The 27,122-nt window shown below is 46.6% G+C and overlaps 1 protein-coding gene across 2 annotated transcripts in view; it reads left to right on the top strand.

The window, feature by feature from the left end:
- Positions 1 to 27,122, top strand: part of LOC142573242 (ATP-binding cassette subfamily C member 4-like) — a 495,730-nt gene that overhangs the window by 452,200 nt on the left and 16,408 nt on the right. For both annotated transcript variants that reach the window (XM_075682847.1, XM_075682846.1), the window contains 2 exons: positions 4,828 to 4,917; positions 13,411 to 13,583. In XM_075682847.1, coding sequence (XP_075538962.1) covers positions 4,828 to 4,917; positions 13,411 to 13,583 — 263 coding nt within the window. The remainder of the gene's footprint in view (positions 1 to 4,827; positions 4,918 to 13,410; positions 13,584 to 27,122) is intronic.

The following is a 27,122-nucleotide window of genomic DNA, read 5'->3' as shown; positions in this document are numbered from 1 at the left end:
CTTACGACAAGATGATTTGCGGCATCAGGGAAGTACCCCAACATGCTCTGGAAATAGGACACAACATAGTATTGCAGTGAGTTTCTGCATCGTCGGTAACGACTTTGCCGACAGGGCTGCCAGGTCTGCCCACGAAGACACGCAGACGCGTGCAATACCTTTTGCGAGTATCAATCAATCAATCAATCAATCAATCAATCAATCAATCAATCAATCAATCAATCAATCAATCAATATAATCAAGTTTTATTTTCGCCGCAGACAATACATTGTTACTGCGAAAATAGGGGGCCAGAGAAAAAAGCTGCATCTGTGGAGCTTGACTAAGCTCCAGCCACCCGTACAGCAGCAGTGACACGACGATTTGTTACCTTGATTCAGTTATATAAACATATCACAAATAAAGAAACGATCAGACAATCGCATCTCAAATGACAATTAAAGAACAATTAGAAGCATAAGCAGTTTCAATACAGTCAAACAAACAGGTCAAATAAGGTTTTGTTAGTAAGGGCCAGAACGTCCACACTTTTCCGGTCTAGCTCATTTGGTGAAGTTGCAAGGGCGTAGTCAAGTTTTTCTTTCCCATAATGGGTGCGCGAGGAGGGAACGCAGTATGGCGGTTCATATCGGAATGGGTAGGAAATTGTACTTTTCCTGAGATTTGATAATTCTTGGAATAGTTCCGCCGTACTTACTTTGGCGTTTTTATAGGTTCTTAATAATTTGTATTTGTATATATTGAGGATTTTTAGAATTTTATGTTTGTGAAAGAGTGGTTCTGTGTGTTCTAAGAACTTGGAATTTTCTATTGATCTAAGTGCTTTTTTCTGAATAAGGCAGAGTTTCTGCAAGTTCGATGCTGTCGTGTTTCCCCATATTAGCATGCAGTAATGTAAGTGAGAGTTAGAGTGCAAAATATAACATCTTTTTAATGCTGACTGGAAAAGTGTGACGGTTCTGGCTTAATATACCGGCGGCTCTACTTAATTTTGGTAATAAAGTTTTCACATGTTCATTCCAAGACATGCTTTCTGAAGAAATGACACCTAGAATTTTAACAAAATTTTCTATTTTATTTTGAATGGCCCGAGAGTAATATGGTCGTCTATATTTTCTAAGGTGCCTGGAGTGCGAAACAACACACACTTAGTTTTTGACTCATTAAGAGTGAGCCTATTGTTCTGGCACCAAATCTGCAAGTTGTGACAGAACGCACTTCCTTTTTGTCTTACAATATCAATGTTTTTTTCCTTAACGAACACCGAGCAATCATCGGCATAAATAACATATCTACAATCCTCATATATTTTTACAATGTCATTAATATAGAAAAGAAAGAGTATTGGTCCCAGTATGCCACTTTGTGGAACTCCAAATTCAATAGACCGTAGGTGAGATTTATGCTTATTTAGTTCGACGTATTGATAACGCGCACTCAAGTAAGATTCAATAAGTTGTAGTGTTGTTCCACAAAACCCATAATGCTCTAATTTATCTAACAATATTGGATGGTTGACTCGATCGAAGGCTTTGCTAAAGTCTAAGAGTATACCCAGTGTCATTACCTTTTTTTCAAAATTTTTGAATATTTCTTCCTTCTGAGCTAGAAGTGCTGTCTCGGTGCAGCGTCCCTTTCTGAAACCAAATTGGTAGTATACAGGTTATATTTTCTAGTACATTTCTGAATGCTAGAATTAATCACTTTCTCGAGTTCCTTAGAGAATATAGGCAAGATTGACACAGGGCGATAATTACCTAAACAATATTTGTCACCATTCTTGTAGATTACTGAAACTCTTGCTACCTACATGTTCTTTGGAAAAATCCCCGTCGAGATATGTTATATATGTGTGTAAGCGCTGGCGCAATTAAATCTGTGACGCATTGGATTGGTTGGATTTCTAGATCATCTACATCACGGCTACGACTATTTTTAAGCTCCTGTTATAATGTTGTTACTTCAGCGATGGATGTAGGCAGTAAGTACATTGTGTGTAATAATCTCGGAATATAATTAGCAGCTTCATGACAGTATGTACTACTGCCGATTTCCACAAAGAAATCGCTAAAAATGTTAGCTAGTTCCTTTCCACCAATCTTTTTGTTATGTATAGCAAGGTTGTCAATCGTGGCATCCTTAGTGCTCTTGCTTAATACCTCGTTAATTTTCCTCCACACTTTGCCGCTATCACGCAAGCAATTGTTGTCAAATACACGTTTGTAATATTCGCTTTTTCATCTTTTTTATATCTTTATTCAACCTATTTCGAAACATTCTAAATTCCTTTATTTTTTCCATGCTACGTGACTGAAGAAAGTTGTCAAAAACTTTGTTCTTATGCTTAATAAGCTTGCTATGTTCATGCGTGGTCCAATGTTAACGCAACCTTTTTTGTTTTCGGTATGTGCGCAATGGGAAGGACTCGAAATAATGTTTCTTGAAGATTCTTAAAAACGAGTCATAGCACTTGTTGCTGTTTTCAAAAGGAAGTGTTTCCTTACAGTCTGTTTGAGCGATCTTATCCCTAAAATTTTCTAACGTGGTAGATGATATTTCCCGGTACGTGAGTTCAGGCCAGTCCTTTTGCTTCAATGCGCTGTTACGCTGAAGCATACAAAAAGTAGGTAAGTGATCACTGATGTCACTGTTTATGACACCATCGAAAACGTTATTAGGATTTAAGTTAGTAATGAATAAATCTAGCACAGATGCAGTTGAAAGAGTAACGCGTGTTGGCGTTGCTATAACATTCTGAAAACCATTACTCTGCAACATAAACAAAAAGTCTTTCGCCCGGCTTGAGACCTTTTGAACATCGATATTCATATCACCGCCTATTGTTAGTAACCATCCATTTTAATTGGCACAAGAAAGTAAAGAATCAAGGAAGTTTAAGAACGTGACGAGATTGCCGCTTGGCGGTCTGTACAGCACAGCGAACACATTCTTATTTTTCTTAATACAAATGATTTCAATATCACTGGTAACGGTGCTAAATTCGTGTAGCATTTCAAAACCTGGTACAGCAACCTGAATGGAGACTCCGCCTGCTGTGCAATTTTTCCGATTTAAAAGAAAATGATTGTAACACGGTAAATTAAAGGGACCCGAGTTTTAACCATACCAAGTCTCAGTGAACATGGGTGCATCAAATCTTACACTGCATGATTCTAAAAGCGTAATAATTTCGTCAAATTTAAACTGAATGGATCTTACGTTTAAATGAAAAAGCTTAAAAAACCTGTCTGGATTCTGAGTTGTGATACCGCGTATGTCCTGAGGTAGCGCACAATGGGTAGCTATGTTTGCACATGCTGGGAAATCTTAGTGCTCGGGCCAAGCCTGCGCACTCTTATCCTATCGCAGTAATCTTGTCCAGATCGCTCTCGCGTCTTATTGCCACAACGGCTGATGCTGCATCGCGACGGGCATGAATGCCACCTTTTTTTACCCAGACGAACTTCCAGCCATGTTCGCGCGTGCGCGCGACTGCCATACCAAGCCATCTCTTCAAACATTGGCTCAGGTGTTCATTTGCTAAGACAGGCAAATTTGCCTCTGTTTCGGAAGCTTTCAGTATGGACGCTGCCAGGGAACTTCGCAAGCTTGCTGGAGTTCAAATGCCTTCAATTACCGATTGCATACGCTGGTCCTCGCGCTACGGCTACAACTGCCATCTAGCCTTTCCCTTGGCAAAAGAATCTTGTGCCGCTTGTGGCTGGGAGTGGCGCTCACGAACGCTTACTTTTATCGTGTAGGAATGGCCGAGAGCCCGATGTGCGACTTCTGTCAGTGCGAGGGAACCATCGAGCACCTATTGCGTATCTGTCCTCGCTACGACTTGCAACGCCTCTCCCTCAGGACAACTTTACGCCGACTGGATTCGAGACCGTTCTCTGTCAGAGATATTCAGACCGTGGCTACACCCGTCCCTGGCATAAAAAGCGATTCGTGCGCTAGTACACTGCTTTAAGTGCACAGGTTTAAGATACCACTTTTAGTCTCCCTGTGCATCATCCGACTGGTCCTCAGTGCTCTGTGTCTCTTTTCCTTTATCTCTTACTCCTTTCCCTTACCACCAGTGTAAGGTAGAAAACCCGGCACTCGTCTGGTTGACCTCCCTGCCTTTTCTCTCCTTGCTCTCTCTATTATTCCTCTCTTTTCAAGCGCGTATATACTGTCTGGCTCCGTTCAGTTTCTTTTTTTGAACACGTATGAGTGCGCTTCGCCGCACATTTTGCAACCAGTGAAGAAAGGTTGCCTACTATATGAACGTCCCGCGTAATAAATGCAAACGTAACCTCTAGTTTGTGTTTTAAACTTCGCTGCGTATAGCTAATTAGAACATACATACATACATACATACATACATACATACATACATACATACATACATACATACATACATACATACATACATACATACATACATACATACATACATACATACATACATAGATACATACATACATACATACATACATACATACATACATACATACATACATACATACATACATACATACATACATTTGCAGTCATCGTATGAATTTTTCAAGTTTTTGGTATTTTTTGACTCAGCAGACGCTTGATGTGGGCGAGTTGGTTTACCATACTTGAAAAAAACAAAAGAGCGCTACAAAGACGCGGACTAAAAAAGAAAGCCTGTCCTTCGTACATGTTCTTCTTTTGGTCCGCCTCCTTGTAGTGCCCTTTCGTTTTCTTTAAGTATTTTCTGACATTTTATTGAGCATTTCAAAATCGCTTATGGCTTTCGAGTCATATGTGAAGCGCTGTATGCAGCGACTGGCGTGCCTATGCAGGATCCGGTTTTGTTCACGGGGCCAGTAAGGCGCAACTTGGATCCGTTCTCGGAACACGGCGACGAAAAGCTCTGGAAGGCCCTGGAAGAGGTAATATGCCACAAGGATTCAGTGCTGTGCTTCGCACTGTGTAGGTTGAAGCTGCGCTATATGCACGTGAAGAATGAACCAAGGGATGGAACCATTGTTCCCGAATAGACGAATAAAGCTTGGAGGCCTGAGTTGGGATGGCGTATAGCGCAAGGTAGGGAGATAGACTCTGTGGGACAAGTTCGATATATCCTTATGAATGAACCTGAACTGTTTGAGCACAGTAGAGACGTAGCTGCATTATGCGCTGTTTGGCCCAGTGAGTGTGACATTGCTGCGATTCCAGATTTCCGCGAGAATACTTCGATAAAGGCAGAATGGGAAGATATACTCAGAATTCCATGCGCATGTAAATTACCTCACTGGGCCGATATACAGAGTGATCATATTTAAGTTTCACATACGTTTCAAATATCAACTATGGCAGAAAACATAGTTCTCGTCTATGAGCTGCATTATTCAGAGCGGCGCACGTCATTTGCCAGAGTAATGGAAACACATTTAGCTAATTAACAAGACATCGCTGACTAGCTTCTTAACGAATTACTTAATGACACACATTGAAATTCATGCATTGCAACCGGTTAGTTTACAGTGCGTATATACATGGAATGAATTTCCTGAATAAAACTAGTTGGAGCAATCTGTGATAGAACTAGTCGTGAAAATGCACGGTCGTTCTGCAACACATATTCAACTAATTATCGAAACATCACTAACGTGTTATTTAGTTGCTTTAAGACACATATTGCAATTTACGTATTGTAGCCTGTCAGTTTAGAAGGTGTATCCACTTGGAATTAATTTCCAGAATGAAACCAGTTTGGAGAAATCCGCCATATATCTCGCCTAAAAAAGCACTTCTTTTTCACTTACATTTGATGCGAAAGCATCAAATGGCCCCTTGAGCGAGAAAGTCGGCTTCTGTGGCAGCGAAGCGGCATCTAAATTCCCATTGGCTGCGACGCCGCATTACCAGTGCACATCGACAGAGCAGAGCTGGCGAAACGGGACACCTGCTGTCGTGATACCGCGCCAGGTGTTGCGCAAAAAGCCATCGCTGCGACGCGCCCCTGCCGGCCTTGGTGGCCGCTTCTGCTTCCTCGGTCTCTCGTCCGTGGCATGCGGCTCCGCGGGCTGCTGCTTGCTGGCTCGGGCAGCGCTATGGAGTCTGAAGCATCTCCATCGTCGGCGGCCGCAACCACAGCAAGAGCATGCCCGTTCACGCCAGTACACCACCGACGAAGTTATAAGGAGCGGTAGAGCTCAGCAAAACGGGCGGAGAGGCAGAGACTCTCACGCAGTACCTGGGGCGCTATCGAGGGAGCAAGTGTTCCGCCACGTCGAGGCTTCCACGTGCGGCCCGAGTTATTCAGCCATAAGAGAATGTGTGCATGCGCACTGCCGCTGTGTTGCAATTTGATGTAGTTAATGCATTCGACCACGCAGCCCGGTGCGAATGTACGAAATGTAAAGAAAAGGCTCGCGCCAACTTAATCGCAAAACTGGACAGCATATCCCGCAGCAAAAGGACCGTTCAGGGGCGTTCAATTGGACTGCAGTGCCTTCGCATTCACAACTTATAAGAAGGGATTTGGTGTCCTCGCATTTCTTTAACGAAACGCTCTTTTATGCAATGGCGCACAAAAGTAACTAGAATGCCCATCCATTTCATTCCACACTATAGGTAGTGATATTTCGGAACTGGTGTCTTCCCGGAGATTAAATTCAAGCGCATACCTCTCGCAAGCTGACCTGCTAAAATTCGTGAAGTGCATTATGTGCCGTAAAGTAACTGATAAGGAAGTTAATGAATTTCTGTAAATTTGGTAAATATGCACGCCGATTTCTCGCGCTAGTAATGCCTGCGTGTAGTCTCGCTCGATGACAATAATTGTGCTATCTGCCAGAGGTGATCTTTAAATGTTCTACATGCTTGAAAAGTACAACCCTGCTGATCAGGCGTCTTTCACATTTTTTCTGAAAGCTTAGGGGCCTACAATCTAATAAATTAATACAATATTTTTATAGTTCCCTTCTCAAGTTGTGTTCCATATATGCACGAAGTATTTAAGCGTGACGAACAACTAATATCTAAAGTAGAAGATACCTCCTAAAATTTAGTATTTAATTTTTTCTCACCAGAATTCATAGCTACAGTAGCGGTAAAGCACTGTGTCAGAAACGGGAATTCCAATTCGTCATTTTTATAACTAAATTCAATAATAGCTGCGTAAACTTGCGAACACTGCTATTATTTTGTGCCTATTGCCTGCAAAATTCTACTAATGAAATTTCATGGCGTAGGTGAAAGCGCCAACGGTTATGATTTGTCACTCATTATGTCATATGTCGCATTATGATTTGTCACGCTTATGATTTGTCACTTTGCCCATCGGCGGTTTTGTTGCATGCAGAAATACTGAGCACGTTGAAGAATTTAGGGCTCATTGTGCATTCTTAGTGGCATGCCATTGCAACAAGGGGTGCTTGGCAGAATAATATTTGTAGAAATTTTGAACATATTTATGAGGACCTTCACTATCCCTGCGGGCATTCTGCTATGGAAAACCGAACTGCCACCCTCGCGCTTTCCTCACCCGCCGGCTCAGTGGCGACGCTGTTGCGCGGGACGGAATGGCGGCGGCACCGGCCGCATTTGTGCGGGGGCGAAACACAAGAACGCCCGCGTCACGATCATTTGGGGCGCGTAGGAAATCTCCTGGTGGTCTAAATTAATCAGGAGTCACCCACTATGGCGTGCCTCTTAAGGAAACCGTGGTTCGGGCGCGTGTAACCCCAGGATTAAATTCAGTACATTCCGGCGTTCATTATTTTGTTCTTAAGTGCTTGTTTGCTATAGCAGCGGTACTGAATGGCAGCAGGAAGAGCAATGACATGTGATGGAGATGACCGGGCGAAGGCGTAGACGGCGTTTCCAGTGAGATTCCCACGTAGTAGTCACAATAAAGAAGGCAGTAAAACTGCGGATCACGAAACTCGCATTCTATTTGGCGACCACAGTTGGCGACCGTCGAAAATCTCATCTCCCGATCAAGCGCCTCGGCGTTTATACGTGAGCCATCGAAGGTTCCAGAGTAATCACTGGTGACCGCGTGTCTTCCAGAAACTTCTGCACAATTCTCGCCGCACATGCCATCAGATCACTCAAGCGTCGGTGACAACAGACAGCAAGTAGAACCATCAAAACACTCGAGAAACTCCCGACATATGGGGGCGCGTCCCGCACTGGGCACTTACATTTATTAGACGGTGAAAAGCGGTCACCCCGAAAAATGTCAAACAAGTACGCGTGCCAATTCCGCACTGAAAAAGCATCGTCGATATGCTAGAAACCTAACAGGACAGCGAAAAGCAAAAGGACACTTTTGAAACAAAAGTAACCAAACAGCAAAGAAACAAAGTGCAAAGTGACACAGTCCAAAGACAGTCCAAAGTTCAGCTATGCAAAGTCGCAAAGTTTGCTAGCGCTGCGGCAAAGGCTTAAGTCACACAACGTGGACTATTTCATGTCGTGAGCGGCGCCGCTGTGATGCCGAAATGCCGCCTGGCACGACCTCATAGTCGAGCGCACCAATGCGTCGGATGATCTCGTAGGGTCCTAAATAGTGGCGTCAAAGCTTTTCACTAAGTCCTTGTCTGTGTATCGGCGTCCAAACCCATACACGGTTTCGTCGTCGAACATATCGTCGTCGAAGATTGTAATCTCGTCTCTCGGTCCTCTGCTGATTCTTGATACGCAGGCGGGCGAGCTGTCGGGCTTCTTGGGAGCGCTGCGGGTAAGCGGCGACGTTGACATTTTCTAAGTCGGTGACGTGCGGCAGCATGGCGTCGAGAGCGGTCATAGTGTTCCTTTCGTAAAGCAACTTGAACGGTGTGATCTATGTTGTTTCTTGCATCGCCGTGATGTTAGCAAAGGTTACGTATGGCAGGACCGCGTCCCACGTCTTGTGCTCGACGTCGACGTACACTGCTAGCATGTCGGCGAGGGTATTCTTCAGTTTTTCCGTAAGGCCATTCGTCTTCGGGTGGTAGACAACGGTCCTACGGTGACTTGTCTGACTATACTGCTGTATGGCCTGCGTAAGCTCAGCTGTGAAAGCCGTTCCTCTGTCAGTAACAATGACTTCTGGCGTAGCATGGCGTAGCAGGATGTTGACGAAACATTTGGCTAATTCCGCGCTACCTTTGGGCAGGGCTTGCCCTCCGGCGTAGCTTGTAAGGTAATCGGTGGTTACTACTAGTGTCAACTTGTTTCCAGACGACGTTGGAAAGCGTCCCAACAAATCCATCCTAATCTTCTGTAACGGTCAGCAAGAAGGCACGACCGGCTGCAGTAAACCCATTGGCCTTGTCGATGGTGCCTTGCGTCCTTTACGTTTCCTACCCAACAGAGCGCATGATGGTCGCTCACAACTTTGAACGGCCTACCATGTAGGTATGAGCGGAATTTTGCTGTAGGTCAAATGATGGTGAGGTACTTCTTTTCGGTCACAGAATAATTGCCTTCCGCTTTTGACAGCGACCGCCTAGCGTAAGCTATCACCCGTTCAAGTCTGTCTTTGCTCTCGACTAAGACGGCACCGTCATCTACGATGTCACCGTTACTCGGCGCGGGTCTCCGCTCGCCGTTGCCGGCTCGCTAGGTCCCTGCTTTCGAACGCCCAGATGACCTGCTTGACGGCCCAGAGCTGTTCGTCTTGGTTGTAGTTCCGCGCGGCTGCGTCGAGCCGCGGTGGAATCGTTCTTGATTTTGCTTCCTCTGGAACTTTAACTCAGTCCCACAAGATGAGCGTGTAATCTGTCGTCTCCCTCCGGTAGACTCTGCACTTATCGGTCGGATATGTCTCGGGGTACATGCGATGCATCAGTCCCGGGCTCGGTAGCGATCCGGTCTGGAGTTGTGTCAGTAGTACCGCCTCCACTAGACTCAGCCAAGGGTGCGGGGGCGAGAGAATCCTGCGAGACAGATGGTAGGCCTTCGTGATTTGGTTGTAATGCGTCACGCGGTCCTCGTTTCCCAACCACATCGGACGGTCTGTCACCGGGGCGTGGTTCCTTAGCGCTCGTGCCGCTGCGTGTGCCGTCTTATTGTGGTTCTCACTGTGTTCTGAAGCGTCGCCCGCGTGCGCCGGGAACCACTTGAGTCTTAGTTTTCTGTCTTGTAGTTCGGCCGCTCGCAATACGCGCTCGGCCTTCCCGCAGATTTGGCCGTTGGCGAAGTATCGCAAGTAACGCCACAAGTAACGCCGGAAGAATTAAAGACAGCCTTGTTAGATATGCAAAGGGGGAAGGCAGCTGGGGAGCATCAGGTAACAGCAGATTTGTGAATGGATGGTGGGCAGATTGTTCTCGAAACACTGGCCACCTGTATACGCAATGCCTCATGGCCTCGAGCGTACCGGAATCTTGGAAGAACGCTAACATAATCCTAATCCATAAGAAAGGGGACGCCAAAGACTTCAAAAATTATACACCGATCAGCTTACTGTCCGTTGCCTACAAAGTATTTACTAAGGTAATCGCAAATAGAATCATGAACGCCTTAGACTACAGTCAAGCAAAGGACCAGGCAGGATTACGTAAAGGCTATTCAACAATAGACCATATTCACACTATCAAACAGGGGATAGAGAAATGCGCGGAATATAACCAACCCTTATATATAGCTTTCATCAATTACGAGAAACCGTTTGATTCAGTCGATACCTCAGCAGTCATGGAGGCATTACGGAATCAGGGTGTAGATGAGCCGTATGTAAACATACTGAAAGATTTCAATAGCGGCTCCACAGCCACCGTAGTTCTCCATAAAGAAACCAACAAAATAAAGAAAGGCGTCAGGCAAGGAGATACAAGCTCTGCAATGCCATTCACAACATATTTACAGGAGGTATTCAGAGACCTGGATTGTGAAGAATTGGGGATAAGAGGTAATTCAGAATACCTTAGTAACTTGCGATTCGCTGATGATATTGCTTTGCTTTGTAACTCAAGAGATAATTTGCAATGCATGCTCACTGACCTGGAGAGGCAAAGCCGAAGGGCGGGTCTAAATATTAATCTGCAGAAAGAAAACGTAACGTTTAACAATCTAAGAAGAGAACAGCAGTTTACGATAGGTAGCGAGGCACTGGAAGTGGTAAGGGAATACATCTACTCAGGGCAGGTAGTGACCGCGGATCCGGATCATGAGACAGAAATAATCAGAAGAATAGAAATAGGCTGGAGTGCATTTGACAGGCATTCTCAGATCATGGACAGCAGGTTGCCATTATCCCTCAGGAGAAAAGTGTATAACAGCGGTGTCTTACCAGTACTCACGTACGGGGCAGAAACCTGGAGGCATACGAAAAGGGGTCTACTTAAATTGAGGACGACGCAACGAGCTATGGAAAGAATAATGATGGGTGTAACGTTAAGGGATAAGAAAAGAGCAGATTGCGTGAGAGAACAAATGCGAGTTAATGACATCTTAGTTGAAATTAAGAAAAAGAAATGGGCATGGGCAGGACATGTAATTAGGAGGGAAGATAACCGACGATCACTAAGGGCTACGGACTGGATTCCAAGGGAAGGGATGCGTAGCAGGGGGCGGCAGCAAGTTATGTGGGCGGATGAGATTAAGAAGTTTACAGGGACGACATGGCCACAATTAGTACATGACCGGGTTAGTTGGATAAGTATGGGAAAGGCCTTTGCCCTGCAGTGGGCGCAACCAGGCTGATGAGGATGATGATGATGAAGTTTCGCACCGCCTGTGTCGAGTCACTCAGCACCGTGTGGCAGTCTGCGTCGGCGATGGCCAAGGCGATGGCAACCTCCTCCGCTTGTTCCGCTCCGGCGCTTCTCACGCTCGCTGCCGCCCTTGTGGCGCCGGTCGACGCCTCTATGACGACCGCTGCGCAGGCGTTCCGTTGGTATTCGGCCACGTCCACGTACCGCGCTTGCTCGTCGTTGGCGTGCTGGTCGATGAGAGCCTTGACTTCGGTTTGTGCTGACGGAGAAAAGTAGGCAAGTGTGGAAGGGGTGGTCAGAAACCCGATGAGAGCGGTGAACGTGTGAGCTTGCTCAGGGCCCTATGAGAACGGCGTGTTCTTAAGATCTGTCAAAGGCCGAGCAACGTTGGCGATGTTTTTGACGAAACGGCGAAAGTAAGAACATAAGCCGACGAAGCAGCGCACGTCAGAAGAAGTATGTGGCACAGGGAAATTGCGAACCGCGCGAACTTTTTCGGCATCAGTTTGTACTCTAGATGCGTTAACGAGGTGTCCCAGCATGGTAATCTGACGGTTCCAGAATTGACATTTCGTGGAGTTCAGTTGTGGCCGGCTTTTCGGAAGACCGCAAGGATGACAGCGAGTCGGGTGAGGTGGCTGCCGAACGGGGGAGAAAAAACAATAACTTCGTCAAGATAACAAAGACAGGTGGTCCATTTGTAGCCTCGCAGAAGAGAGTCCGTGATAGGTTCGAATGTCGCAGGAGCATTGCATAGGCCAAAGGGCATGACTTCGAACTGATATGAATGATCAGGTGTGGTGATGGCCGTCTTCTCGCGGTCCATTTCATCAATTGATATCTGCCAGTAGCCGATCAACGGAATAGAAGTATTTAGCTCCGTGCAAGCAGTCCAAGGTTTTATCGATGCGTAGTAGTGGGTAGACGTCTTTTTGGGTGATGTTAAAATGGCGATAACTGACGCAAAAACGCAAGGTACCACCTTTTTTTTTTTCATAACGACGACAGGCGAAGCCCACGGGCTGGCTGATGGTTCGATGACCTCATTGCGGAGCATTTTGTCCACTTCTGAATTAATGACTGTGCGTTCAGCGTGCGATACACGATCGAAACGCTTCCAAATTATGCTTGTACGTCGTTGCACAGTCGAAGCACTTTTCAAAAGAAAGTATTTGATAATGTGGACCGCTGAGCATTAATTTCGAAGTGGTCCTTAGTACTTTATAATAATTGTAATATAACATGTTGAACGTTCCCTGCACCCGTCGTGGTTGCTTACTTGCTATGACGTGGCGCTTCTAAGCACGAGATCGCGATATCAAATCCCGGTCACGGCGGCCGCATTCTAATAAGCGCGAAATGAAAAAAAAAACGCCTTTGTACTTAGATTTAGGGGAATGTTAAAGAATCCCAGAGGTAAAAATTAATTCGGCGTCGCCCTCTGCGATGTGCTCATAATCAGATCGTGGTTTTGGCACGTAAAACGCCATGATTTAACTTTTTAGGTTAACTTTCATCATTATTTGACCGCTTTCGGAACAAAGTGTTACACAACGTATCGAATGAAGCAAGCTGCCTGCGCATCAGCTTCGAGTCAGCGTATATAATGCATTAAATATTGATGGGTTCAAGAGTATCCTTGTCAGAAAAAATATTTGGTACATTTTGGCTTCTGGTTCCCCCAGCGTGGCGTGGTACGCCATTATTCTTTCATCACAACGGACGTGCTTGCAGGTGCGCCTGAAGGCCTCCATCGAAGATCTTCCTGGTGGGCTCTCGGCCCAAGTGTCTGAAGGGGGCGGCAACTTCAGCGTGGGTCAGCGCCAGCTCATTTGTCTTGCAAGGGCCGTACTTCGACAAAACAAGATACTCGTCATGGACGAGGCAACTGCCAACGTGGACCCTAGGTACGAATTTTCTTGTCTTGGACGGCCCAGATTCTATCCGAAAAGAACAAAGCTGCTGGTCACATGCTGCAGGCGGGTAGCCATATATTTTTGTACGTGGCTGTTGTGTTAATTATAGATTGATTAACATCTGCAAACAAAACAGGCAGCTAACATACCCTAAGCTTCATGGCTTCATCTTTCCTTTCCAAAGAGTTAAACGTTGAATGCTATGCAGCGTAGACCTATAAAATATGTTGATAACAAAGGGAGGTTGTTCCGTTCTTCGATTATGTCAAACATGGAATGAGAAGCAAGAAAAATCGAACGAATCCCACGCGCTGTGGGTCTAGTAAAAAAATTGGCAGTGACTCAGCTTGGTTATGCCAGAATATTAGGTAGCGAAAGCTAAGGCATAGCATGGTTAGCTTTCGTTAATCTTGATTGCAAGTCCAGGTTACTCTGGTTGTCTAGCTATGTTGCGGCGTTTAGCCAGTCGTGCGGCGCGCTGTTCGTCTGTTTTCTGGGCGATTCGTTTCCTCTTGATCTCGTTCCGATGTCGATTCCAGGCCTCCTCCTGCTTATCAGAATTGTCGCCGTCCATACTGCCGCCTCAACTGTGGTTCCGACGCATGCGAGCTCTGTTTTTCAATCCTCCGACTTGTTATCAGGCATGCGACGTAGCTGGCAAAGCGAGCGGAGGCGAGCGCAACGACGAGAAGCGCGGCGTGACGAATACCACATGGCGGCGGCGGAAAGGCACGGCGCTGCGCAGCGGCGGAACACCTGTGGCTCGGTGCTATTAGGGGTGCAGGCGCAGTAGTGATAGGGAGCGAGAGAGAAAGTAAAATATCCGCCAGGAGGCGCGCGTTGTGACGTTATGTGCCTCCTCGGAGCACCGCCACGGCGAAATCGCAAGTTCGCGGCCTGTAAAGCTTTCGCTTTAAAACTTTGTGTGCTGCTTGTGTCGGTAATTGGCGCTGATTTCGGCGGCAAATGTTGAAGTTGAGCGTTTCGGGAAATTCTGAAGTGGTTAGTTGATGCTGAACGTTGCTTTTACCACTTCTCATTCTTTGAGGCGTAGTTTTGCGACATTGACTAAAGCCTGGGAGAAGGCTAGCACCGTAATTATTGCATAGGGCACATCGCATCATAGCAAAAATTTTAAACTTTAATTAAATCAGGGCCCTTTAGGATACAAAAACCGCAATCTCATTATGAGGCACGCCATAGTGGGGATCCCTTCAACTTTGACCACCCTGGGTTACGCAACGCGCACCTAAATCCATAGGCGCACGAGCGCTTTTGCATTCGTCCCCGTCGAAATGGAGTCGAACGCGTGACCTCGCACAACGCCGTAGACACTAAGCTATACCATGGCGCGTTAATTCATTGGCTGGACATGTGTCTCGACGCTGTATACTATGTTAATGTGGTTTTGCTTTCGGCCCGCGATTTTCGCGTGCGGAAGCTTGCTCTGTGTTTCGTAACAGCAGAAGCGCACTTCACCATACCTTGAAATGGCACTTCTCCAGTTCAACCGCAACATTTCCGATGTCTAGTTGCAGCGTTTCCTTTATTGAAGAGACCCCAAACAAGGCATGGTTTACGACGTCACTTTTCACCCCACGTGTGCGAGCTGCCACGAGCAAAGAGCGGTGACGCACTCACTCGTTTCGTGACTGCATCGGCTCGACCCATTCGCGGATTTCTCGATTAAGTTGTATGCGCTGTTGCTTATGCAGTGTTCTTTTTCTTGTGCGTGGTTCACGCATAACTGCAGGGCACTGTAGCGACGCGCTGTTTAGAAGCGAGTTCCCGACTCTGCCGTGGCGCCGGCGGGTAAGACACACCCTCAACCGACCCCGCACAGCGTCAATGGCAGTGGAAAAGTCCGAGGAAGAGGCAGATTTGCTTTAAATGAGCGTCCGGGTCCCGCTGTAGCTGCTGCTTTCCGAGCATCTTTGTCACCTTGAGTTCGTGCAGCGCAGGTCCTGCACATAAACTGCGTCGTCATTGTCACCACTTAATACAACACACCGCTTCGTTACATTAGTATTCACCGTCCACGAGTCACAACTGAAAAATGTAAGCATGCCGCCCCACGTGAGACCTCCCTGCTATCCTCAGGGTGGCACTTCCCTTTTCCCGTCGTTTATTCTTTGATGAAAGACGGCCGAAAGTTTGTTGCAGTAAATTCCAGAGGCAAAAAATGTAATGCGAACAAAAATGGGGGTTTCGAGTGAGCGCCTTACACCCTCAACTCAGTTTACAAGTTCGCATCTTAGGCCAAAAAGTGTGATTTTCAAAATACGTTGATAATTGCTAATGTGCTCTACATGTGATTTTCAAAGGAAAATTATATAACTAGGATGTTTCATTGAAGACAACTATTCGAAAAAATTGTTGTGGCATCCTTTACTAGCAGTTGTTTACAAAAGTGGCTGAACATGGTAAAGCCTGAAGACCTTCCAAGAGCATCGAAGGCAAATAATGTCATTTATTTCCTTCAAGAGAACAATGAAACTTGTTTCTGTGTTTAGTAGATGTCGAAGGTATGATTTGATTTGGCTCAAACAGTTGTCTTTTGCTCTGAAGTCGCTGAAAAACTGCGCCAGAAGACACGGACGTGAAATAAAGACAGCAAAAGCAGCGCAGACTCGCAACTGAAGCCTCATTTGGGAAACACAAATTAGGCACAAAAGGCTAGACAACAGAACCCCCCAATATCATCGATATGAACCATACCACACATACTTTTATGATATTGTTACGTAGGAATATGCAGGCGGAAAGCTATATAGTACAAGTATATTTACAAGGAAATACACCGCACTTGGCCAAAAGGCAACAGCCCGCGCTAGCCTCTAATCGCCGTCGCCGTTTTCACACTGCTCGCCTCTTCGTCATCGCAAATACTAGAGAGCTTTAGTTTAGGGGACGCAAGCCGCTTGCGTACTCTAACGTAAAACACTCTACTGTTCCGTAGCACTACCCCCGGCGGCGAAAGCGCCGTCCCAGAGCGACTACAGGCCGGACTAGGAAGCAGTGTAGTAGGCCTTGAGCCTACGGACGTGCACGACACCACTAGATGCCAGAGTAGAGGACGATATCGAACTCACAGGAGCAATTTTGTACCTAACAGCCATCACCTGACGCAGCACGTGGTAGGGCCCTGTGTATCGCGAAAGAAGCTTTTCCGAAAGTCCGACGTCACGAGAGGGTGACCACAGGAGCACGAGCGCACCGGGCGAAAACTGTACGTCACGGCGGCGGGCGTTGTACTGACACTGCTGAGTGGTTAGCGAGGCCATCAGTCGACTACGGGCATGCTGGCATGCCTGGTCGGCGAGGGCGATGGCGTCGCGCGCATGCTCGCTTGTTAGGATCGCAGCAGGAGGAAGTGCCGTGTCAAGGGGCGGGGTTGGTTCGCGACCGTACAGTAGATAAAAAGGAGGAAATCCGGCGGTGCCCAGCCGGGAAGAATTATACGCAAATGTGACGTAAGGAAGGGCAATGTCCCAGTCATGGTGGTCCTTGGAAACGTACTTGGACAGCATATCGGTAAGAACACGGTTTAACTGCTCTGTCAGGCCATGGGTTTGAGGATGGTATGAGGTAGTCAACTTGTGTTTAGTGGAGCAGGAACGCACAATGTTGGCGATAACTTTCGAGAGGAAGTTACGACCACGGACAGTAAGCAGCGGTCATGGGGTGCCATGAAGCAATATAATGTCACGCAAGAGAAAGTGCGCGACGTCAGTAGCGTAACTGGTAGGGAGAGCCCGCGTGACAGCGTATCGGGTGGCGTAATCAGTTGCGACGGCTACGCATTTCATTATACCTTGCTGGTGAAGCAGCGCACTGAGAAGGACACAGAGAAGGCACACAAGACGACCGTGTCCGTGTCAGTGCGCTGCTTCACCGGTGAGGTATGATGATTAGTCACCAACTAGCCCAACTTTCCTCATTACTGGGCTACCCATTTGTTCCCAGAGAATGACGTGGGAAAAGGACTGAAGAGGTCTAATTCAACACGAAAGAACAGTTGCACACGAATGGTGATCGGCTGGAGATGACCGGCAGGTAGCAACTGAGGTGTTTTCCAACGCTGGCAGTTATCATAGGCAGCAACATAGCGTCGGACGGAGTGAGCGAGACCAGGCCAATAGAAGCGGCGGCGGACGCCGTCGTACGTGCGGGTTACACCAAGATTACCTCCAGTGGTTGCGTCATGCATTTCAAAGAGCCCAGTCTGTCGTAGATGTTTTGGTACGACAAGAAGATCAGATCCATCATGGAGGAAGTTCCTTCGGTACAGAATGCCGCCTTGGAGGACATATCGGCAAACGGATGCGTCGGTAGGTGTAGAGCGCAGACGCTCGATGAATGCTCACAGCGATAGGTCTCGGCACTGCTCATTGGCGATGTTAGCGAAGGCAAACACAGAGAAAGTGCCATTGGCGCTACTACTGTCTGCGTCGTAGGCTCGTCTGTCGGGTAGCGAGACAGGCAGCCAGCGTCCTTGTGTAGGCGGCCAGATTTTTAGGGGATAGAATGTGAATATTCTTGGAGGCGTAATGCCCAGAGACCACGTCTTCCTGTAGGACCTTTCAGTGAGCATAACCAGCAAAGCGCGTGATGGTCTGTGGCAACGGAAAAGGTTCGGCCGCATAAGTATGGGCGGAACTGCGCAACCACCCAAACTAGGGCCAGACACTCACGCCTAGTGATGGAATAGATGCGCTCCGCGGCCGAGAGGAGCCTGCCGGCGTAAGCTATAACACGTTCGTGGCCGCACTGGCATTGTGCCAGTACTGCGTCAATTCCGTGACCGCTGGCATCAGTACGGACTTCGATAGGCGCAGAAGGATCGAAATGGGCCAGAACGGGAGGCGTTATCAAAAGGTCGATTAGAAGCGAGAATGCAGAGGCCTCGTTATCGCCCCATTGGAAAGGGACGTCGTTTTTCGAAAGCTCGGTTAGTGGTCGTGCTATGGCAGCGAAATTTTTCACGAAACGGCGGAAGTACGAAAAAAGGCCTTGAGACACTTCGGAACAGGGAAGTCCGTAACAGCATGGATCTTGCTTGGGTCCGGTTGCACTCCGCTCGCGTAAACGGTTGCAACGTTGCAACGGAGTGCAATGTTCGGTTGCACTCCGTTCGCGTCCAAGGACGGTAATCTGGCGCGGCCGAATTGGCACTTCGATGCGTTGAGTTGCAGAACGGTTCGATGAAAAACGTCCAGGACTGCTGACAGGCACTCGAGGTGTGTAGCGAACGTTGGGGAAAATAGTGTAACGTCGTCCAAGTAGCACAGGCGTGAGGAACATTTGAAACCGTGAACAAGGGAGTCCATCATGTGTTCGAAAGTCGCAGGAGCGTTACATTGACCGAACGGCATCACTTTGAATTGATAAAGACCGTCGGGTGCTACAAAAGCAGTCTTCTCGTGGTGGAGATCGTCCACGGCAGTCTGCCAGTAGCCGGAACAAAGGTCAATAGAGGAGAAATGGCGAGCACCGTGGAGGCAGTCAAGGGCGTCATCAATCCAATGTAAGGGATACACGTCCTTTTTGGTAACCCTCTTAAGGTGCCGATATTCCACGCAAAAGACCCAGGAGCTATCCTTCTTTCTTACTAGAACAACAGGTGACGCCCGTGGACTACATGAGGGTTCAATAATGTTCTTGGCAAGCATTTTGCGAACTTCTGCGTGAATAACTCTGGCGACACTCGATACGGGCGGCGATGATTACGAGGGGACATCGCCGGTATTAATGCGATGTTTAACAGCTGTAGTTTAGGCCAAAGGACGATCGTTAAAATCAAAAATATCGTGTAGGAAAACTGAACGCGGTAGAGCTCACGAGCGTGTTCGGATGGCATGTCCGGCGCAATCATTTTCTGTAAGTCGGCGATAGTACAAGTTGCCGACTGCGATCGTAGAGCAGGATCCGATGAATTGTCGTCGACTGCGATGGATGCTGCTGAGTGATCCTCGAATGAGCAAAGCTGGGCCAGAGACATCCCGCGTGGCAGCACTTGTGTCGTCAAGCCAAAATGACCACTGGCAGGCAGACGCAATTCGCCTAATAGATAAAACTGTATGTGGTACTGTGATCCCATGTTTAAGGAGGACGGCTTCCATAGGAGCCGCGATGTAGTGACCATCAGGCACTGGAGCGGATGACACTAAGTCAACGTAAGTCAGTGCCGAAGGTGGCAAGCGAACGAAGTCGACGGAACATAGTTGACTGGGGTGTGATTCAGCGGGATCCATAACAGGCATGTCAAGGCGGAGAGTGCTGGCGGAACAAGTGATGAGAGCAGAATGTGCGGAGAGAAAGTCAAAGCCGAGGATGATGTCGTGGGGACAGTGGGCGATGACTGTGAATAGCACAATAGTGGAGCGATCAGCAAAGGAGACGCGGGCGGCACACATACCAAATACGGCGGCTGTTCCGCCATCGGCGATACGGACAACAGGCGTCGTGGCGGGCGTGATTATTTTCGTCCGCTGTTTACGAAGGTCAGCGCTCATTACTGATAAATGCGCCCCAGTGTCTATAAGAGCAGGCACCGAAACACCGTCGACTTGCACGTCAAGAAGGTTCAGATGAGTGGGCAACGTCAGTAGAGGATTTGGCGGCGTAGGGAGAAATGCATTGTCACCTCGAGGCGCTGCATCGTCTTGTTTTCCGGCTGGGAGAGGCGTCCGAAGGGAGTCGGCGAATAGGAGCGACGGGGCTGGGGAGAGCGAGATTGTCATCATTGGGGCGAAGGTGATCGAGAATAGGGGCGGTTCGGCGCAGGAGAATCAGTGGCGGCATTATCGGAGCGTGCGGCATAGGGACGAGAAGGGCCGCCTGAGGGGCGAGTACAGGCAGTATAAGCATACCGGGTCGGGGAAGCCCAGCGACTGCGACAGTGCCGAGAAATGTGCCCGATTAGACGGCAACGAGAACAAATGGGCTTGTCGTCGGCAGTGCGCCGTTCAGATGGGTCGCCGAAACGTGGTGGTTAATGAGATGCGGGATGGGACGGAATCGAAGGAGCAGAGTGGGTATCAGGGCGATTGGCCGAGCTCATCGTGTGAAGACCCATGTTTGCGAACTCCTGGCGGACAACTGCCTGGATCAGGGAAATCGTCACTGCAGGTGCATTGGAGGAGCTGGGGTCGAGGCAGCCGGATAGGCGGCCTCGATCTCACGCCGGACAATCCTGGTAACATCGCCAGTGTTGTTGGGATGAGGAGTGTCGGCACAGGAAGATGTCGCTGGGGTGTTGGGCAGACGGGCAAGCTGCTGGTCGATACGTCGGCTTTTAGCGAGTTCGATGGGGCGGCACTCTTTTATACTGCAGCCACCGTCGCCACATTGTTGAAAACGAGCAAGTTGAAGGCGTCATCGGCAATGCCTTTGAGGATGTGGAAAACCTTGTATGACTCAGTCATGTGTGCGTCAACTTTGCGGCATAGATCCAAGACGTCCTGACTGTACGTGACGTAGGGCTCTGTTAACGTCTGCACACGGCCGGAAAGCGCCTTCTGCGGGGGAAGTTGGTGACCGTAAGGCTTGACGAACAAGTCTCGGAGCTTTTGCTTAAGTGAATCCCAACTGGTGAGCTCATCTTCGTGCGTCCAAAACCAAGATCAAAATAACGTACAGCGCGAAGGACAAGTACAGCGATAGACGAAATACACAGCGCTGCGTATGTCGTCTATCGCTGTCCTTGTCCTTCGCTCTGTGCGTTATTTTGATCATGAATTACCAACTAGCCCAAGCAACCACCCTAGTCCGAAACCAAACTTTAGGTGTGCTACCGACGTAAAAGATTACGTTGGCGAGCATGATAGTAGGGTCCCACCGGTTATTGCGGCTGACGTGTTCGTAGAGGCTGATCCAGTCCTCGACATCTTCCCCACCTTTGCCCGAGAATATGCCAGGATCACGGGGAGCGGGGAGAGCGATGTAGGTCGTCGAAGTGGCAGCAGGTGTCGTAGGCGGCTGAGTCGAATTGTCGTCGTCGGGAGCCATGAAGGAAGGCTCCACGTACCGTCCATTGCGAAGCTCCGTGACCAGGTGCAGGGAACGTCCACCTCCACCAGATATGTTACGTAGGAAGACGCAGACGAAATGCTATATACAAGTATATCTACAAGAAAATACGCCATGCTTGGCCAAGAGGCTACAGCCCGCGCTAGCCTCTAATCGTCGTCGTCGTCTTCACACTGCTCGTCTCTTCGTGATCGCAAATACTGTTGTGTAGCAATATTATCATTATATGGGAAAGTTTAGCATTACGTACCATAGAACTGCTTTATTTTCTATGCTCGTGTTCATTGTACGCACAGTCATTACCAAATAATGTGCATTAAATTGAATTCTACCTGAATATATGTCCATTAAGTGCTTTTCCGGAACACTTTCATCTAGCTGTAGGCGTACTGCTACCTATCATCCCTGGGTGTAGGGTGTTGGGCGCTACAGGTGGCAATCTCGCTTATCTTTATTTTGCACAAGCCACGGTTGCACTCATTAAGTAAACCGTTTTTAGTTGCGCTGCCAGACTACGGAAAGAGGTGCCTCGTATATAGTCATTCTGTAGCATGATCATGGGCACACTGAACGGAACAGCTGAATCATCGCGCCTGATGATTCAGCTGCTATAAAAATATAATGGGTGCCTATTGGTTGTCATGAGAATATTCTGAACACATGTTTTTACTATTACGTCAGCATTCATTATGTGATCGAAGCCACTTACTGAGGACCAACTCCTGGCATACTCCAAGTGAGTCGGCCGGTAGAGTGTCACCCACCATATTATATTAGCCACACTACTTTGGTAGGTGGGCTGCATTTTTTGCTTTTTAGACAAATTTACTACCCAGCCAGGTAAGATGCTGTGAAACTATCAATTTTATGCCCATACAGATGGACTTTCTTTACTTTCTTATTCTGGAAATGATACCCAAGCCCAGCTTAGATTAGCAACACCCGCTTAACTTATGCATTGAGTTGAGTTGCTGCTTCTAAGACGGAAAATCATTGCGTAAGTAATAGGAATTAGTCCGGTGCAAAAATTGTTTGTATTTCTGCCATGATCAGTTTTTCTGTTCTTTTATTGCACACATTAACAGGCGAGCACAATTTGTATGCGTAGCTTGCGTTTACGTGCATGTGTTTGTGAATCAAGCAGCACAACTTCTAATATGAAGATATGTCATACCAACTGTTTTATACGCGAGTCAGATGACCTTATTTAAATTTTGTCACGGGGTGCAGTTACAACATTTCATACCTGTATGTAAACGAATTTAGGGACCGTATCTGCTGCATGCGAGAATGCATATTTGAGACCAATTACAGAACCTTATGCAGCCGCTCTTTGTTTAGCCTTTGCCATCACTTATTAGAGGGCTCTTGTTGATTACGTCATCTAAACGACTCATATAAAGTTTTGTGCTTAATGTACCAGCACTGAAATACTGCACGCAGCTACATTTATTTGTAAACTACTGAGATGAATTCCACTGCTCATCGTTCTATCGCGTTTTCTTCATTCATACATGGTAACTGCATTTGGCGTCATGAGTGTAAGGCTCATTTTCACCTGGGCCTTGCGACGAAGTGAAATCTACTTATCCAACAGTCAATTTACGTGAAAGCCACCACTGATACAATAGCTGCAAGACCATTTCCTGCATGTTCTTGGCCAATGAAATTGTGTAATCGCTATAATCACAAATCTGAACTTGCTACACGTGGTTAAGTGATTTATATAAGCAGAGGGAGATCTTGCATGTATGCAACCGTCATTCATCCCTTGAAATGTGGATGGCTCAACCTTCGTTAGCACACGGGTCAGAACTGCGCGACACAGCGCAAGGGGGAACACTGGTGCTGTGAGAACAAGTAGAATAGTGTCACCATCTCAGCTAGTTTGTCATGACGCCCTTGTCTGCAGATTCCTTGATTATATTGGATGAATTCAAAGCTTTCGTAACATTTACTTCACTAATGAAGGCACAGCGCAGATGCCTCTACTAAAGAAGGTATTCGTAAAAGTAGAGCATAGAGAACCTATTGGTAAGTTGAGAAATATACAGGTAACACTGTCGAATAAAGTATTTTCATACCAGAAGATATACCACCGGCAACGAATGCACGCTCAGAACATGCAGTAACTACCGTGTATGAAGGATGCAGACATGTGGTGCCAGAAACCTGCTAGTATTTTTTGAATATTGACGTAAAGAAAAATTTTAGGCTGTACTTCTGTCTTCTGTGTCAGACGGTAGAATATCAAAGGAGAGATGCACAACGGATGTTTTATGTAGTAGTCCATTATGAATGTGCTACTCAAGTTTCCCCAAAACATAGCTATCCGTGTACAAAGCATTGGAGAAGGTACCATATGTAAGTCTTCTTTACTGATCATTCTGAGCTCTAAGTGTGAATGCATGTTGCTTTCAGGTACAAATATTGCATTTACATATTTGATCTGCACCATAAAGAACTGATGGGTCCTCATGGTGTGTCACTTAATACCGTTTTGAAGTTTCGCTTCTTCAAAAGATGAAGCGCCAAAAGAGGCAGTACACCGCACTCTTAGGCAAAGTTACACCCTTTGCCTTGCCCCTTCTGCCACACAACAATAATCGTTATCTGCCTTGATGCGTTTCCTTTCTTTAACGCTGCGAGCCCGGTACTTGTGAGTATTTGTGTGGCGTCCTTCCTTCTATATAATGATGTGATCTTGCAATATAAATGTAAAATGTCATACCTGTAAAACTGAGCATCCACACTCAGATTTCAAACGCTTTTTTGAATGCTACGCAGTTAAGCATAAAAGCACATTATGACAGCAAATCTGCACTACCCTAATTTAACGTAGTAGTTCTGCGGAAACCCGCAAGTTGGAGAGAAGTAAATGAATAAAGGAACCAGGACGAATTTTTCTTCAACTCTGAGGCTTTTCTTTCGAGGAACCCGTATGGGTTTCCTTTGTAGCAATTGCTACGAACGGGTGGATGTCTTAGTTTCCTTTCTTCATTTACCCTATTTTAAGCTAGATGTAAAGTGAAGTTGGAATCGGTTGGCGCAGCACAGGGGTAATTGGAAATCAGAGGGAGAGGCTCTTTCGTCCTGGTGGTGGACATAAGGTTGATGATGATGATGATGATGATGATGAAAGTAATTCTTGCGCACAAAGCAGTTCTAGCGGGCCTGTAAGAACACAGCAGTGCATGGTGGCACCAGGCCTAAGAGTAAACAACTATTAAAGAAAGCGGCTGATACTAAGCTCACCCATATGAAGGAGCATCATATTATCTAAGTCACACGCAAAGTTGCCTTCAGTGCAGTAAATTACCACAGCTTTTATTTGTCAAATTATAATACTGCACACACAAAGTGCTACAATAAAATCTGTACAATGGTGAGCAATTCGGCGAGGGATGAAGATCACTTGTGACGTGCGAATTTGAATAGCATATGTGAATGCATATCCAATTCACCAGTATGCATGTTTCCTTCTGGAACTGTTTTACGTTTGGCACAGAGGTTGAGACACTGTGGCCTCGTGACTGCAAATTTCTATGCTCTCTTTCACAGTGCTCATGGGAGTATAATTCATTTGGTTACACAAATAGTGAATAGATCATGGAGCACACCAATCTTGTAGTTTTATGCAGAACACCTTCTGCTATATTCTCTAAACCGAACCTGGGGAATTATTTGTTGGTTTCTTATGAAAATGTGATATCGCAATGAATGTTTTCTCACTTGTTGTGTGGCCCTGTCTTCCACCATATGAGCCTTTATTTCATTCTCGTGCACATGTTGCAGCAGCTACTTATTAGGGCAAACAAAACCACTTACATCAACCTTTCGACACCATGAGAGGTCACTGAACTCGCTGCTAATTCACCTGATAATCATGGTTTGCTTCAAATAAAATACAGTTACTGACCAGCTGTTTATGTTATGCTATGCAGTTTTTTTTAATTTTCCCAAAATGTGGCGGTGGATCAACTAGATAGCCTGTTACTAGATGAATACGTAAACAACACGCATATCCATTGCCCTAACTAACCCAAATTACCTGAGCAGACCTTACAATAGTTCACTTATCATGTGCATCCTGTATGATCTTATTTTTTACGTATATATACTAATCAAAATAGAACACACATGTATGATGCTGGCAGTATCGAACAGTCACATGTCGATCATCCTTGTTTGGTACCATAGCTGAGAGAAGGAGCGTGCCTCTCATGGTACTGCTTAATGTTGCGCACTTTGGTAATGTTTTGTACATTGTTTAAATGCTAAATCAGGTATGCATAAGTAGTAAGGGGACAACAGATTATTGGCCACAGTGGCCAGCAAGAAAGAATGTAATTATTTGATTTCACTCAAAATTAGTTGTCTCATCAGCAATACAAATTATTTGCTTGCAAATAAATATTCTCCTTGAAGTATATATCTGCATAAAGTCACCGCTATACGTACTTATTCCTTTTATGCCAGTCATAATGAATTGTACTCACTGCTTAACCTTCAATTCCTTGCTCCTACAAGGTAACCGCTTACGCACAAAATGTTTACACATGGTAACAAGTTCATCCATAGCTGAGTACATCTCCTATTTTTCTCCTTAAGTTAACTTTTTATTTCGTTTGGAACGTTTATAAGCAGCAAGTATTAAATTTTTGAGAGGCATGTTTTAGGCCTCACTTCGTCTTTGGTGGTCTTATATATGTAGAAAAAAAGGAAAAGGATATTTCATTCATATAAGTTGTTTAAGCACACGCTTAAATTTGTCAGGGAAAAACAAAAACAAATGCATGACCAAGCAAATGCACCAGCGAGCTGTACCCGGAGCCTCATACGCTGGTCCAGTGGTAAGAGCTTACAGTGCCAAAAGAGCTTAAGAGTGTCCTGGAGATCTATTCAGCTGTATTCCCGCAACAGATGTGCATGTGCTTCGTATTCTTGCAAAGTTGTCACTAGCACCACAGAAACTATGCCATCGCGCCGAACACGGGCATTTTAGACGAATCACTTCCGGCGATACCATCAATTTTGCGGCACGTAGAACGCGGCACGTTCGATCATTGAGAGGTTTTGCTCAACCAGCCAAGGCAGCGCGCACTGATAGTGATCGTCCGTAAATACGTCGCTTGTTGCGACATGATGCGATTGCAATACATTTCTAAAAGGTGGCGCAGATAAGATGACTGAGCAGTGTTTCGAACAAGTATGACGGCGCCAATGCACAGCATGTGGCGGCAGAACAGAATATGACAGCCCAGAGTTGCATTTTCACCATGACGTGGAATCTTGAAACCACATCTGCAAAAATATGGCAGTGTCGTCTGCTGCAGTGCCTCCTCTACATAAAAGAGGCGGTGTCTGCTGCCAAATATAGTTGCCAATCTTGAACGCCTTTGCTCCGCCGAATGGTTGCCAGCTGCCAACAGACCGCGTCGTCCAATAGGAATGCGCTTGCGATCCGCTCGTGAAGATTGAGCATGCACCAAACTTAGA

The sequence above is a fragment of the Dermacentor variabilis genome, chromosome 2 (genome assembly GCF_050947875.1).
Source record: "Dermacentor variabilis isolate Ectoservices chromosome 2, ASM5094787v1, whole genome shotgun sequence".
NCBI lineage: Eukaryota > Metazoa > Arthropoda > Arachnida > Ixodida > Ixodidae > Dermacentor > Dermacentor variabilis.
This window is presented reverse-complemented; position numbering and strand designations above follow the sequence as displayed.